This window comes from Labrus mixtus, chromosome 22, assembly GCF_963584025.1.
Source record: "Labrus mixtus chromosome 22, fLabMix1.1, whole genome shotgun sequence".
Classification (NCBI taxonomy): Eukaryota; Metazoa; Chordata; class Actinopteri; order Labriformes; family Labridae; genus Labrus; species Labrus mixtus.
In genome coordinates, this window is record NC_083633.1 from 9,257,326 (window position 1) to 9,272,673 (window position 15,348).

The window sequence follows — 15,348 nt, forward strand, 5'->3', positions numbered from 1 at the left end:
TGCACAGAATAGCCATAGACACTCTGTGAGGGGGGGCACTCCTCTGTACATGGAACTGTACATTTTTTTAACCCCCCCACCTCTAAAAAAGAAGCCAAACCTCCGCTGTGAAGGACCGACAGAGACCCCCCTCCCTCTTCCGACAGCCGCAAGATTTAGCGTCTACTTGAAACACACAGAGGGATCATTAGCCTGAGAAGAAGAACTTTGTATTATCTGATGTCATAAACACACTGAGGGTCTGATTCACTCACAAAATCACAGTCTCTAATAACTCCATAACTTATTCATCATGGTCTCTGAGTCTAACTCTCAAAGCATATAGCTCTGAGGATCTTCAGACACAAACACAGTTAGCTCTTGTTAGTGTGTGACGGTGCAGAGAAGCTATCTGCAGCTTTAGAGGAAACACCCTAAACATGTGAGATGACTTTCACCGTTTCAAACAAAGCTTCCTCTCCTCGTCTGTGAGTACAACTCGTTTTACAATGAGGCTGACTTACAGAGAAGGAGACGATTGTTCCTCTATTGACTGAATAATGGATAATTTAAACACAAACAGCAGAGACACTCTGCAGCGCAGTTAGAGGAACATTTAAGCCTTTGTGTGTCTTTTTGCCTCTTTGCCGGTTTAGAGGGATGAAAAGCTGCACAATCCTTCTGTGAATCAGACCCCGGGTGTAACGTGAAGAGCCGAGCCTTTATGCGATGAATTAATCACATTTCATCGTGACTGATCAAACTCCTGCAGCTTGTGACGACTTGAATCTTTAATACGATGTTAGGAGTCGGTCAGAACAGCTCAGGTTCAGACAGACAGGAGTTCATTCTGACACTGACTCTGGATTCTTTTAAATCTTCTCTGGTCAAACAGCATTGTGAGTAACACTGGTGGAGGCAGGTAGTCATACTGGTCATACTGGTCCTACAGGTCGTACTGGTCCTACCAGTCGTACTAGTCATACTTATCATCTGGTGGGGGTTGTAATCTTTTTGTACACTATTTATTTGATCATTATTCATCACATGTCCAGATTTCTGTTTGGCTGGCTGATATTTGAATCCAATGTTTGGTTTGTGTTGAAGACGACAGCTTGAGGTTCAGTGAGCAGCAGGTCAGCCATCTTTAAAAAAAAAAAAAAAAAATCTTGAGCTGGGTTTCCCTTGAACATTCCTGGGAAACAAACCTAACCTTATGAGTAAATACCCTCTCAGAACTCTCAGAGTACCTACTAAAGACCCTGAAGGAAGTTCCTGAAGTGGAAACACATCTTTAGTCTCCTGTAGGACCCGTCAGCCTCCACAGGTCTCAGCCTCGTCACAGGTCACAATCACACCAAACGTCAGTATTCTCTCAGTGTTAGAAATCTACAATCACTGACGATGAAGAGCACAATGCAACACTCTGAAGTGTTCCATCAGGAGACCCACAAACAAAACCAATCTCCACAATCAACAATTGGACGTCTGCTGCAAATGGAACAAAAGTACAAACTAAAACATTGTTTCTTTACAATCATTCTGAAAATACACAATCACATCAACAAATAAAGAAAACAAAGCAACAGAAACATGGTGTGTGTCAGCGCAGCAGAAGGCTCCAGGCCTGTAGGGGACGTTCTGGAGTTGTAGTGTTTCTGAATGTGGAGAATATCAAAGTCACCTGGTTGTTGCAGCGTGCTTGCTCTTATTGTTCACAATAAAAATCCCTCTGTGTGATTCAAACACACTGAACGTGTCTCAGCTGCAGAATCACAGAAACCGTTGTAAATTCTGTGTGTACATAAAAAGAAGGATTCCTTTTGCTTGCTCTTGTACAATGATTTCTTTCTCAGAGTCATCCAGCATGAGATGTTTCCTTGGAGGACCTCACCTGTAAATAATGTAATTGTAATAATTTTAAGCACAAATGTAATACAGTTTTATTGTGTACCCTCCGACTCTGGACTCTTCATTATGACATGTTTTTCTTTGAGCAGGATGTTAGATTTTTTCCATATCACATTTATGAAGGTCACCTTCACTTACGCAGTGAAGGTGAAGTGTTCTGAAGCTGAAGGGCACAGTGCTGACTGTTTTCTGTATGAATCATGCAGTAGAGCATCATGCAGCAGAGCATCATGCAGTAAAGAATCATGCAGTAGAGCATCATGCAGCAGAGCATCATGCAGCAGAAAATCATGGAGTACAGCATCATGCAGCAGAGCATCATATAACAGAGCATCATGCAGCAGAGCATCATGCAGCAGAAAATCATGGAGTAGAGCATCATGCAGCAGAGCATCATATAACAGAGCATCATGCAACAGAGCATCATGCAACAGAGCATCATGCAACAGAGCATCATGCAGCAGAGCATGCTGCAGCTCTCTCCGTTGATTGATCTTAAGTGGGCTGTTTCCTCACTTTGTCGTCTCTCTGACTGTAAAATCTCTGCAGCGTCGGATGTAAATGCAGCATGAGCATCATGCAGCAGAGAATCATGCAGTAGAGCATCATACAGCAGAGCATCATGCAGTAGAGCATCATGCAGCAGAGCATCATGCAGTAGAGCATCATGCAACAGAGCATCATGCAGCAGAGCATCATGCAGTAGAGCATCATGCAGTAGAGCATCATACAGCAGAGCATCATGCAGCAGAGCATCATGCAACAGAGCATCATGCAGCAGAGCATCATGCAACAGAGCATCATGCAACAGAGCATCATGCAACAGAGCATCATGCAACAGAGCATCATGCAGCAGAGCATCATGCAACAGAGCATCATGCAACAGAGCATCATGCAACAGAGCATCATGCAGCAGAGCATCATGCAGTAGAGCATCATACAGCAGAGCATCATGCAGCAGAGCATCATGCAACAGAGCATCATGCAACAGAGCATCATGCAACAGAGCATCATGCAACAGAGCATCATGCAGCAGAGCATGCTGCAGCTCTCTCCGTTGATTGATCTTAAGTGGGCTGTTTCCTCACTTTGTCGTCTCTCTGACTGTAAAATCTCTGCAGCGTCGGATGAAAGATGAAAGCTCAGGTTGCACAGCCTCATCTGCAGCGTCTAAACTCCTCCATCTTTTGTTCAGCTCCAGGAACACAAACACTTACATCTTCTAACACAGAAGTTTGTTTTCTGTTCTGGCTGTGTCATGTGAGTCAGACATGGAGACAAACGAAGCATCATTTAGAGTTCGTCGTCAGCAAAGAGAGAGAGGGAGCGAACCCGAGATAATTACCTGGATTTAATTTACAGAGAAGGAACGAGGAGGTAAAACATTTGGATTATTATTACTTATTACTCTAATTAGTGAGCTGCTTCTAAAGCACCCCGTGAAGTTTGTCCACAGACATGCTTACATCACATTACAGCCCTAATATCCAGGCCAATTAAGCTAATTGAATTTCTTACCCAGAGAGAGAGAGAGAGACAGATGGAGAGGAGAGGAGACAGAGAGTGAGAGAGATTTGGTCTGTACCTTTAAGCTTCCAGAAAACCTGCAGAAATACGAACACAATGAACGCAGCGTACAGACAGAAGGCTCCGTCTGTGTCCGTATACGTATCAGATGTAGAACATTAATGAGCCTGAAAGCCTCTGCTTTGCCAGTTCATGGACTTTTACGCCCCTGTTATAAATCACCGTCAACGCTGCTGAGCCATCATCAGAGTGCAAAAAAAACATTGGCAGCATTCTTTTCTCTACCAAAACGTTGCGATGTACATGCACATTGTAGAAGTGTGCAGGACTTTACCTGCAGTTTTTGATCATTAAAAACAATACATGATCCAATATTGTGTTTGGGGCTTCTGTTGCTGGTAATCAAACATACATCTTTGATTTCTCCTCAATCATATCAAAGTGAATAAATCTGATATCGTTATGTCTGCATGCTAACAGAAGCTAAAACAAACACTCTTATCAAAGTGGGTATAATGCATTAAAGAGTAAAGACCCTGCTACTCGGAGAGCTGATGAAGCACAAACAGAGATCTGAACTCTCTGCAGTCATTAGGAACATTCACAGGAAGCATTAGCTGCCAGGCTGCGTATCGTTAGCGTCTTCATCCCTGTGCTATAGCTGACCCTGGAGTTAGCGCTGTTAGCCCCGCTCTGCTCTGCCAAACGGCTCCAGGGCCAAAAATAATGATCTGTACAGACATGCCAATGCTATCTGCAGCAGATAACGCCGCTCTAATGACTCCTCATCCTTCGGCCTTTCAAGGAGACGGTAGCCCGGCGAATATCTCCCCTCTGTCGGCTCATTAGCTTGTTATAGCTCGGATAATGGACTTTAGTATTTTAGGCCTGATGTGAGTGAACAGTTCTCTGAAAGATCAGAGTCAGAAACACTGCACAGGTCAGCAGGATGCATCAACCAATCACAGGCTGGGTACTAAAATACATCGACTCTATTAAAGACAAGACGTTGTAGCCCTCTCAATGTTAAACTCTTTGTTTGAGTCATGAAGTCATTTATGAACAATGATCTCACTGCTCATTATGAACTCAACACACAGCTGAACACGTCCTCATCTGGTCGGAACCATTGACTATAAATATTCATGTTTGAAGCCTGTGTGGTGTCAACTGTCTGTTCAGTCAACCTAACGACAGGCTGAGAGCTGGAGCTGAGGCGGGTTTTAAACCTCCTGACAAACTGTACACCGCGCCCTCCTGTCAATCATGTCAGCTACACGCCTTATTGTGAATAACTCTTATCCTTCATCAAATCAAAACTGATGAGTCATCAAAACATTCACCCCCCTGTGCAGTGTGTGAGCTAATGAGCTAATCAGACCTGTTTGTTTTTTTGAACCAGGCTGTAAACATGTTAATCTCTGTTGTAAAAACAGGCTTTTTAGAATGGGTGTGTATGTGACTTCCTGTGCTTCTGCAGCTCAGCCTCTAGTGGACACTTGAGGAACTGCAGGATTTTACACTTCAACATTGTCTTCATTTTTCAAGAGCGAAGGTTGCTGCTTGGTCTGAAGTCTTTAAAACCTGCAGTCAGCAGACGGAGGAAACACTGAACAGCAGCAGTGATGTACTTCGTCACATCGTTCTGTAATTTACTAATATACGAAGCTGCTGGATTTCTCTTATGTGGACGATAATGCATGAATCTGAGTAGTATTATCAGATATGTTTTTTTTTTTTCTGTTGAGCATTTTGAACTCTTCAATAAAGAAAGAGTGTTTACAGAATCAAACTGACCGTGCTGGTGTTTCTGAGACGCACAGTTAGCATCCTGCTGACACATGTTCCAGCTTTAATCAGACCGGGTCAACTTCTGATCCAACAACACATCAGACGTGTTCACATCTCTGAACAACCTGTGTGCCGTTAGCTTCAGATTAGCTTCAGATTAGCCTTTGATTAGCTTCAGATTAGCTTCGGGGGTTGAGGAGCTGATGTTCTCAGAGATGTTCTGCTTTGATGTTGAAACAGTGAACTGAACCACATGTTCAAGTAGACCTTAGAGAGCAGGTCAACCATTACTACACACACACACACACACACACACACACACACACACACACTAATGGCCTGTAGTCGTGTTCAGAGGAACATTAATGCTGTTGTTTATTCATTAATAAATAAAGTTTCACTTCTAGATTTTAGACAATGTGAGTGGAGAAAGGATGTACAACCAGGTTACAGATTTCTCAGCTGAAACAGAAACTTTTTGAGGGGAACGCACACTTGCAGCCTGTCTCTCTCTTTCTCCTTCTCTCTTTTGGTCCCTGCAGTCTCTCTCTCTCTCTCTCTGTCTCCTCTTCAGTGTGAGGATGTGTTTTCATCATCTTTTGGCCGCCTCCTCTGCTGACCTTTGACCCCTCCTCTCAGGTTTGTCATGTCCCGCCCACGTACAGCAGCAGTTTGGAGTGAATCACTTCGGGATGAACATGTGGGCAGAAACAGAGAAGATGTTAGAAACTGTGTTTGTCTCTGCTGACGATCTTTTCTGCATGACAGTCTTCCAGGAGCTGAACGTCTCTGAGCCTCACAGGACCACGAGATCATGAATTCACGTCTGACATTATATTCAGAGCTTTTCATGAATCCTTCCCCTTACAGCTCGTCTAAACTGAGGTAGTTACCTTATCATTCCAGAGCCTGCTCTGTCTCTGTGTTTGTCTGCACAGGGAGGCGTGGTTTGGGCTCACATGAGAGCATCTGCACAGTCCTCCACAGGTGGGTTTGAGACCTGGATGTTAAAGCGTGCTCTCTCTCTCTCTCACACACACACACACACACACACACACACACACACACACACACACACACACACACACACACACACTCTCCATCATCCCTACACCAGTTTTTTTTGTTTGGATTCAGCTGTCTCTCTCACCATCACTGAACCAAATGTGTCATTGGATGAACATTCAAGGTTTTTATGTTAACTGTGGACGCCCCATCAAACCAGATCCCCCAGGTCTGAGCTGGTTTTTAAAGGTATGCCTCCTCCTCCATCTCTACTCCTCCTCTTCTTCCCCACCTCTCCTCCTCCCCCCCGCCCCTGCTCACCTCTCCTCCTCCTGAACTCTCAGGCAGCAGAGGAAACAAGGGGAGGAGGATAAAAGTGTAGGAATGGTAATGATGCAGAGTAATGATTTCCCTGGAGGTGATCTGATCTATCGCCGGGGGGAGAGAGGGAGAAGAAAGGCCTGAGGGGAGGAGGGGGGAGGAGGGGGATGCACATCAGCATTTCAGGCAGCAGCACCTCACATACAGGAGGGGAGGAGGGAGGGGGGGATCTGCTCAGGTTTAAAGGGTGAGGAGCTGGAGATGAAATTAAAGAGCTGAGAGCGATGATTTAACAATGTTCAGAACTCAATAAGAGCAGGTAAACAACAAATTACACCTGTGTGTGTGTGTGTGTGTGTGTGTGTGTGTGTGTGTGTGTGTGTGTGTGTGTGTGTGTGTGTGTGTGTATTGATCCTTCACAGTGAACCTCCTCACTGAGCTGCTGCTGCTGCTGCTGCAGGAGAGAAATCAGCCTCAGATTCACCTTTTTCATTTTCTCTGAAACATCACAAATCATCACTTTTTTTTTAGATTATTCTCTGCAGGGACGAGTAAATTCAGACACACGCCGCTTTGTATGTTTACAACCGTATGTGGGCCGTCAGGGGGAATCAAGACGCAACGGCCAAGAACCATTTGTACAAAAAGTCAGCACGCTGAGAAACGCTGCAAATTTAAAATTATATTTGCCAAAGTGTCAAACGAATGCAGCGAGGGAAACACGCTGCAAAAAAAAAGAAATGTGTTGCAAAGAAGAAAAAAAAACACATCATCTGAACTGAACATCAAACACTCAGCAAATACTTAAATGATGCCAAATCAAAACACACAAAACAAATCATCAGTGCTCCAGGCCTGCAGGGGGCGCCCTTTGTTTACTGACAGGGGTTTTATTGAAAGGAGAGAGAGGGATGGCAGGATTGGTGGTACAAATCAAAACTTTAAGAGTTATTTAAAAAGAGGCAAATGTCGTCGTCCTCCAGTGTTTAAAAAATGAAGTGAATCCAAATACGGCAGTTCCTCCAGTGTCCACTAGAGTCTGTCTCCTGCAGTGAGTCAGTCCCCATAGAGCCCCATGTTAAAATGTCCAACTTTACAGCAGAAATAAACATGTTTACAGCCTGGTTCAAAACTGGGTTTTTTTTTACATCGAGCACTGTAAACAATCCTACACTAAGAAAAGAGTAACAATGTTCAGACTGGACGAGAACTGTCTGGCTGTACAGACGGGTCATCCAAAAAGAGGTGGCTGCCACAGGAGGACAGACTCCGCCCCCACTGTGACACCCAACAGGTAGAGATGGAGCTCCTCTTCCTCACATCATACACCAAATATCAGACTGTGAGAGAGGAATACTTCCCCCTAATTACACACGTGCATCCTGAATTTTAACACATAATATACACACACACACACACAAATAATAATAATAATAATAATATTAGGACATAATCAGTGAGAAGACTTAAGTCTTTGTTTGTTTTATCAGCAGCAGAGTTTAATGAGACTTTCTTCATCGTCATCATCACATTTATTTATCTCTGGCTCACATAAAGAAAGTAGAAAGTACCAAATCTGCAGGGAGAAAAAAAGCTGAGATATGTGCAAAATTTATCTCAGCCTGTCAGAACCTGACATCAACCAGTTGAACTTGAACACACACACTTATCCATCTCCATCTCTCTCTCTCTGTCTCGCTCTCGCTCTATTTCACTCTCGCTCTCTGCAGTAAACAGATCTGAGATCAGCTCCGTCGTCTCCTCAGAGGACGAAGGCTGCTCTCAGTCAGAGTGTCTGATCTGTCAGAGTCTGATGGTACAGGTAACACTCCCCTCCTCCTCACCTGAGAGATGAACCAGTGATGAATTCAAACTCTGTTACATCATGTCGGACTGACACTGAACAACACACACTTCATACATCACTGTTTGAAGGAGGAGGAGTTACAGATTGTTGCTTTAGGACCTGTTCATGTGAATAAATCACCAGAACATCAGTTTGTTTTTCAGCTTCATAGCTCTGAAGTTTATATATATAATATATAGACGTCATATATATGAATATAAAAGTCTATATATATATACACGATGATAGACGAGAGTTTCTGAGACTCCTCTGAAGTTTGATGACTGATTAAGACGTCTGTGTGTGTAACAGATCTATTAATCTATTTCTATTAATAATGTCTGAATAAAGAGCTGAGAGGAACTGTGTGTGTATGTGTGTGTGAGTGTGTGTGTGTCCATGTGTGTGTGTGTGTGTGTCCATGTGTGTGTGTGTGTGTCTGTGTGTGTGTGTGTGTGTGTGTGTGTGTGTGTGTGTGTGTGTGTGTGTGTGTGTGTGTGTGTGAGTGTATGTGTGTGTGTCTGTGTGTGTCCATGTGTGTGAGTGTGTGTGTCTGTGTGTGTGAGTGTGTGTGTCTGTGTGTCTGTGTGTGTCCGTGTGTGTGTGTGTGTGTGTGTGTGTGTGTGTGTGTGTGTGTGAGTGTGTGTGTGTGTCTGTGTGTGTGAGTGTATGTGTGTGTGCCTGTGTGAGAGTGTATGTGTGTGTGTGTGTGTGTGTGTGTGTGTGTGTGTGTGTGTGTGTGAGTGTATGTGTGTGTGCCTGTGTGAGAGTGTATGTGTGTGTGTGCCTGTGTGTGAGTGTATGTGTGTGTGTGTGTGTGTGTGTGTGTGTGTGTGTGTGTGTGTGTGTGTGACAGGTCTAAATGATGTTAATAGAGTGTAATAAAAAGCACTTTCTCCTGAGTGTCTCAGTACTTGCAGGTGTCAGGATGATGTAGAGTCTCACCTGCAGCTTCGGTTGGATCTCTGAAATATTTAAAACAGCTTTTGATCGCCCGCACACTGATGAAGGGTGGAGGAGAGAGAGAGAGAATGAAGCAGTTTAATGAAGCAGATATTAGACGGAGTGAGGAACATTTTAATGAAGAATCTTTTATATTCTTTTATTATAACATCACAGAGTTATCGACAAACACTAGCACGCTGTTCAAACACAAATTAAACCTTTGTGTTTCACTGTGTGCTCGTAATGACGTCTGTAGAAGACCAGAGTTATCATCCAAGGACTCTAATTAATGTAACACACACACAGAGACACACACAGAGACACACACACACACACACACACACACACTCAAACATATAGACACACACACACACACACACACACAGAGACAGACACACAGACACACACACACACACAGACACACACACAGAGACACACACGCAGACACACACACACACACAGACACACACACACACAGAGACAGACACACAGACACACACACAGACACACACACAGAGACAGACACACAGACACACACACAGAGACACACACAGAGACACACACACACAGACACTCACACAGACACATGGACACACACAGACACACACACATACACTCACACACACACACACACACACACACACACACACAGACACACACACAGAGACACACACAGAGACACACACACACTCTCACACACACACACACACACACACAGAGACACACACACAGAGACAGACACACAGACACACACACTCACACAGACACACACAGAGACACACACACACACTCAAACACATAGACACACACACACACTCTCACACACACACACACACACAGAGACACACACAGAGACACACACAGAGACACACACACAGAGACACACACACACAGATACACACACAAAGGAAAAGTAATGACAGTGAGGCTGTTAATTATCCTCTGTGGTTGTTAATTGAACGTTTCCATTATAACTATGACACACTGATGATTGATTGGCTGATGGCTCCTCCCCCTTTCCCCCCTCCTCCCCCTGTGGTCTAACATGGCCTCTGCTCTAAACAGAGGAGGAAACAGTCTGAAACAGTGAAGGTATAAACGCTGTGAAGGAGGAGGAAACAGTCTGAAACAGTGAAGGTATAAACACTGTGAAGGAGGAGGAAACAGTCTGAAACAGTGAAGGTATAAACACTGTGAAGGAGGAGGAAACAGTCTGAAACAGTGAAGGTATAAACGCTGTGACGGAGGAGGAAACAGTCTGAAACAGTGAAGGTATAAACGCTGTAAGGGAGGAAGTAACCCTGTTAAATTCAGGAGTGGGGGTGGGGGTCTCGGCCTCTGTGTTCAATTACAGCTCACAGGAAGTGAATCAATAACATTTAAATTGGTTATGGAAATCACCTGCAGGCCTGAGATCAGCAACAATCTGCTGCCCTGAGCTGAGGGTGGACGGCAAGCTGTGAGGGTCAAACTGGATCAGCGATCTGATGCTGGTTTTGTTTAGATTCGGATATGGGGTTTACATGCACAAACACAAAAACAGGATTCTTAAAATAAAACTGATTTAAACTGTGCTATTCAAGTCAAGTCCAGGGAAACACACTCAGCTAGAAAACCAAATCCAGAACAAGAGGAAGAAGAGGAAGTGCTGAAACACAGCTTAAGATTGATTTTAACAAAAGGCCAAAAGGCAAAGAAAAACTAGACTGCAAGACAACGTGACAGAACACGTAGACGTTTGAACTAACACACAAAATAAAACAGGAAATCAAAATACCAAACTTAACCAGGAACTCATGACAGAACCCCCTATGAGTTGTTCATTAGTTCAGTCTGTCAACACACACACACACACACACACACACACAGACTGTGTGTGTCTGTGTCCTGATGAGGAGCCGGAGTGTTAACATGGCGCCCTCTAGTGGAGAAAACTGTCACAGCAGCCACAGAGAGGAGGAAACAGACGGACAATAAGGAGCCAATGAGATCACAGATCTTCAACAGCTGTGTGTAATAATAATAATAATATTAGGACATAATCAGTGAGAAGAATGAAGTCTTTGTTTGTTTTATCAGCAGCAGAGCTTAATGAGACTTCCTTCATCGCCATCATCACATTTATTTATCTCTGGCTCACATAAAGAAAGTCTTCATAATTAGATTTATGGATGAAATATGAAGACTCATATTTAGGTGTTATTCTGCTGTAATGAAAACAGCTGAAAAGAGTTTCGATAAAGAAAAGTCGTTTAATTACGTCTGAGATGAGATCACTCAATCTCGTCCAATCAGAGAGAAGGATTAATGAAAGAACCAGAGGCTTCTACAATCAAGCGTCATCCTTTCATGACACATCCAGCAGTTACCTTCGAATCAAGTAAAAAAAAAAAAAAAAAAATCTGATATAAAACTTTATTTAAACACGTTTACGGTGACAACAGATCTGCAGGTCGGAACATGACGAACAAACACAGAACTTAATAAAGCAGAAGTTACATCAAACTGAATTATGAAGGAATGAGAGGAAGGAGAGCAGGTCCAGGTCTCTGCAGGACCAGGGCTAAGTCAAGTAGGTCCAGGTCTCTGCAGGACCAGGGCTAAGTTGAGTAGGTCCAGGTCTCTGCAGGACCAGGGCTAAGTCGAGTAGTTCCAGGTCTCTGCAGGACCAGGGCTCAGTCGAGTAGTTCCAGGTCTCTACAGGACCAGGAACTAGCCGAGCAAGTCCAGATCTCTACAGCACCAGGAACTAGCCGAGCAGGTCCAGGTCTCTACAGGACCAGGACGGAGCCAAGCACTCCGTAGGCCATGGAGAGGGTGCAGAGCATGCCGGTCATCCAGGACAGAGCTCGGCATGGCTGAGGCAGAGCACACACGTAGGACAGGGTGTGGAAGATTCTGGAGCCGGCGAAGACTCTGAAGTGGAGCAGAGCGCTGGAGAGAGAGGGTCCTGTCAGGGTGTAGAGCAGAGCGATGACCACGAAGGGAACGATGTTCTCCAGGTCGTTCTGATGACACCTAAACAACGACAACAACAACATCAACAGGTACATAACAAACACAAGCCAAAGAGAATGTACAGAGAGCGCGTAACAGTGGAGGACTGATCCGTCTACTTCCTGTTTCATGTCAACCTGTGTCAACCTGACACCTGTATGTTTATCCACTGGTATTAAAGAACATCACCAGTAAATGTGGTTTGTCTAACCCTGCACACAAAGAGCCGCTTCAATGATTTAAAATACGTTTGTGTTTATTCTAACAGAGACTCTGTTTCACGCCCCGCATACGACGTGCTCACCTCCTCACTCTCTCCACGTCAGGATGCGTCCTCAGCTGCTTCTTCCTCTCCTCCGCAGACTTTGAGGCCACATCCTCCTCGTTGGCAAAAGCCTGAGAGAGAGAAAGAGAGAGAGAGACAGAGAGAGAGAGGTAGAGGGAGAGAGAGAGAGAGAGAGAGATAACACATTCTGTCACAATCTAATGAGTTTGAACTTTGACTCAGAATCAGGTGAAAGGTTCAGTAACATAAAAGAGACGAGCCAACAGGAAGTCTGACACAACAACAAGTTTAGTTTGATGATTCTTAATCAGCTCCAAAGTCCTTTACATGGTTTCATACAGCCTGTAGTGGAAAGACGTTCAGTAGACAAGATAGATTACAGGTGATTCATGTTGGATTGAAGGTTCAATTAAGAAGATTAAGATGTGTTGAACAGGACTGCTGAAAACCTTAAAGGTCACATATTATAAAATCCCATTCCCCGTGTTCCTCTAACTCTAATATGTGTCTCTAGTCCGTCTACAAACCCCGCAATCATGACAAAAGTCCATCCTCTCCGTCTTTTGCCTGCGCCGCTTTTCAGAAAACGTGTGCTCAAACGGGCCGTTTTTAGATTTTCCCTTCGTGACATCACAAAGGGCAGTAGCCCCTCCCCCAGGTGGGTGACACTCCCACAGCTAGGTGTTTTGTTCTGCCCTCTGAGTCTGCCGTCTCATCGTAAACAATAGGACATGGAGAGAGAAAGCCTGAGACACCCAAGACCTTCCAGAGAGGGGGCGTGGTTGAAGAGGAGGAGAATATGTGACCTTAGAATCCAAGTTCAGATAGAGACAGACCCCAACCCGTTGTAGTTTTAGAAAGAGAAGCTGTAAACACTTTATATAATGTCAGAATATAAACTGGAGTGTTAGTTACGTACTCCTCTGGAGAAGCGGTAGAAAGCCGTCATCGGAGCCATCAGCAGCATCTTGACGATGACCACAGCAGCGTATGTGGTGAAGGCCCTGAACACCTCATCATCCATCAGTTTAACCATGACAGCGGTTTACGGCTCAACACCAACGAAGACGAGACGGGAGGTCAATCTACAGCTCTGTCCGAACACACGTTTTAAATTTAAACAAACCTGGTTAAAAAATGAGAGAGAGAGAGAGAGAGAGAGCTCTGCAGAGACCTGTGTGTGTGAGGAATGTGTTTAAAGATTAACTGATAGTCTAAGTTTCAGTCCGGCTGCACCCTGAACTGACACATTCACTAAAGTTTCATTGTTCTCTCCTGCGGGTTTAAATAAAGTTTTTTTTTTTTTTCTAAATGAATCAAACATTAAACATGGTCAGTTTGAGGACAGAGAGACTCAGCGCTGATCTTACCTGTCGCGATGACTCTGCAAAAGTGTTGCAGTTCGGGTCTGTTGCATAAAAACCCTAACCTCTTACCCAGAGACTGAGGGGGCGGAGCTACAGCACAATAACACACTGGTTCCTGAGGGTGGGGGGGGCGGGGTTTCTGTTTGCACTCATGATCAGCAGCCGGAGGAGGAGTTTAAAGAAGAACTTTGTAACTGTGTAAATAAAAGACTGACCACCAGTTGGTGCTCACAGTGAGCACACAGAGGTCCTGATCACTAATGTTCACTAACTGTTCTAATGACGTTGATTACCTTCCTGAGATGGCTTCAGACTAACGGGACTAGATCCCAGCGATGTCCTGGATCTGGCTGCCCATTGGTCAACACAGCTGAGTTGTGGCAAGGCCTTTAGGAACCTGCACACCTTCATATGATTCCCATCTGTCTGTCTCCATTCACCTTCCAGCCCTACCTATCAAACATCACCATACCCTACCTGTCTGCACCAACCTGTCTTACCTTCTTGTCTACACCTATCTGTCTGCACCTACCTGTTTTACCTACCTGTCTTCACCTTCCTGTCTCACCTTCCTGTCTATACCTACCTGTCTCACCTTCCTGTCTTACCTACCTGTCTTACCTATCTGTCTTCACCTACCTGTCTGCACCTACCTGTCTATACCTACCTGTCTTACCTACCTGTCTTATCTACCTATCTTCACCTACCTGTCTTACCTACCTGTCTTCACCTACCTGTCTTACCTACCTGTCTTCTCCTTCCTGTCTGTACCTACCTGTCTTACCTACCTATCTTCACCTACCTGTCTTGCCTACCTGTCTTATCTAACTGTCTTACCTACCTGTCTTACCTACACTCAAAAAAAGCAACATGGGTGTCTGTTTAATCAACATAAGTATAAGATGTAGCTTCTAATATATTAATTCATGTTTAGTGGTTAAACATTTTTAAATCATGTAGTTTTAGCATGTCATGCAACATTTTTAAAACTACAAGAATACTTTTTGTCAACACAACCTAATGGATTTAGGTAGGAATCCTATCTGCAATACGTCTCCAGAGCAGAAGGTGGCAGTAATGTGTGACAGGCCCCATTCATCAGCCAATGTAGCACGCTTCTGGCAAAGAAGAGCCATTACCGGGAGTTATTTCCATTGGAAATAGATTGAGTAGTCAATCACAGGCGATCTCCCGCTCGTGATTCAAGCTTGTGATTCAATCACTCCGTGATTATAACCTCTAGAAACAGCGCCCTGAGTGGGCGGGGCCGTCTCCCTCCCCCCACAGCGAGTCAGTGTACCTTTAATGTTTACCTGTACCCCACTGATCCCACACCTGCAGCACAGAGAACCTCCATCTTTGTTCAGAGTCTG

At 44.4% G+C, this 15,348-nt stretch overlaps 1 protein-coding gene and 1 long non-coding RNA gene across 4 annotated transcripts; both read right to left on the bottom strand.

Moving 5' to 3' along the window:
• Positions 1 to 11,726: 11,726 nt before the first annotated feature.
• LOC132956110 (microsomal glutathione S-transferase 1-like) lies at positions 11,727 to 13,752 on the bottom strand. Of its 3 annotated transcripts, XM_061029305.1 has the most exons (5): positions 13,528 to 13,752; positions 12,627 to 12,718; positions 12,093 to 12,343; positions 11,961 to 11,981; positions 11,727 to 11,907 (listed from the first exon to the last, which is right to left on the bottom strand). In XM_061029305.1, the coding sequence occupies exons 1-3, from the start codon at positions 13,642 to 13,644 to the stop codon at positions 12,097 to 12,099; spliced, it is 456 nt and encodes a 151-aa protein (XP_060885288.1). In that variant the 5' UTR covers positions 13,645 to 13,752; the 3' UTR covers positions 11,727 to 11,907; positions 11,961 to 11,981; positions 12,093 to 12,096. The 3 variants fall into 3 exon arrangements, with proteins under 3 accessions (XP_060885288.1, XP_060885287.1, XP_060885285.1); XM_061029304.1 differs by lacking the exon at positions 11,961 to 11,981 and having other exon boundaries at positions 11,727 to 11,870; positions 12,084 to 12,343; XM_061029302.1 differs by lacking the exon at positions 11,727 to 11,907 and having other exon boundaries at positions 11,948 to 12,343; positions 13,528 to 13,750.
• A 423-nt stretch (positions 13,753 to 14,175) lies between these two features.
• LOC132956609 (uncharacterized) lies at positions 14,176 to 14,829 on the bottom strand. The gene is made up of 3 exons (XR_009666050.1): positions 14,791 to 14,829; positions 14,381 to 14,750; positions 14,176 to 14,345 (listed from the first exon to the last, which is right to left on the bottom strand). It is a non-coding gene; the product is annotated as an uncharacterized LOC132956609 (long non-coding RNA).
• Between the last annotated feature and the right edge of the window lie 519 nt (positions 14,830 to 15,348).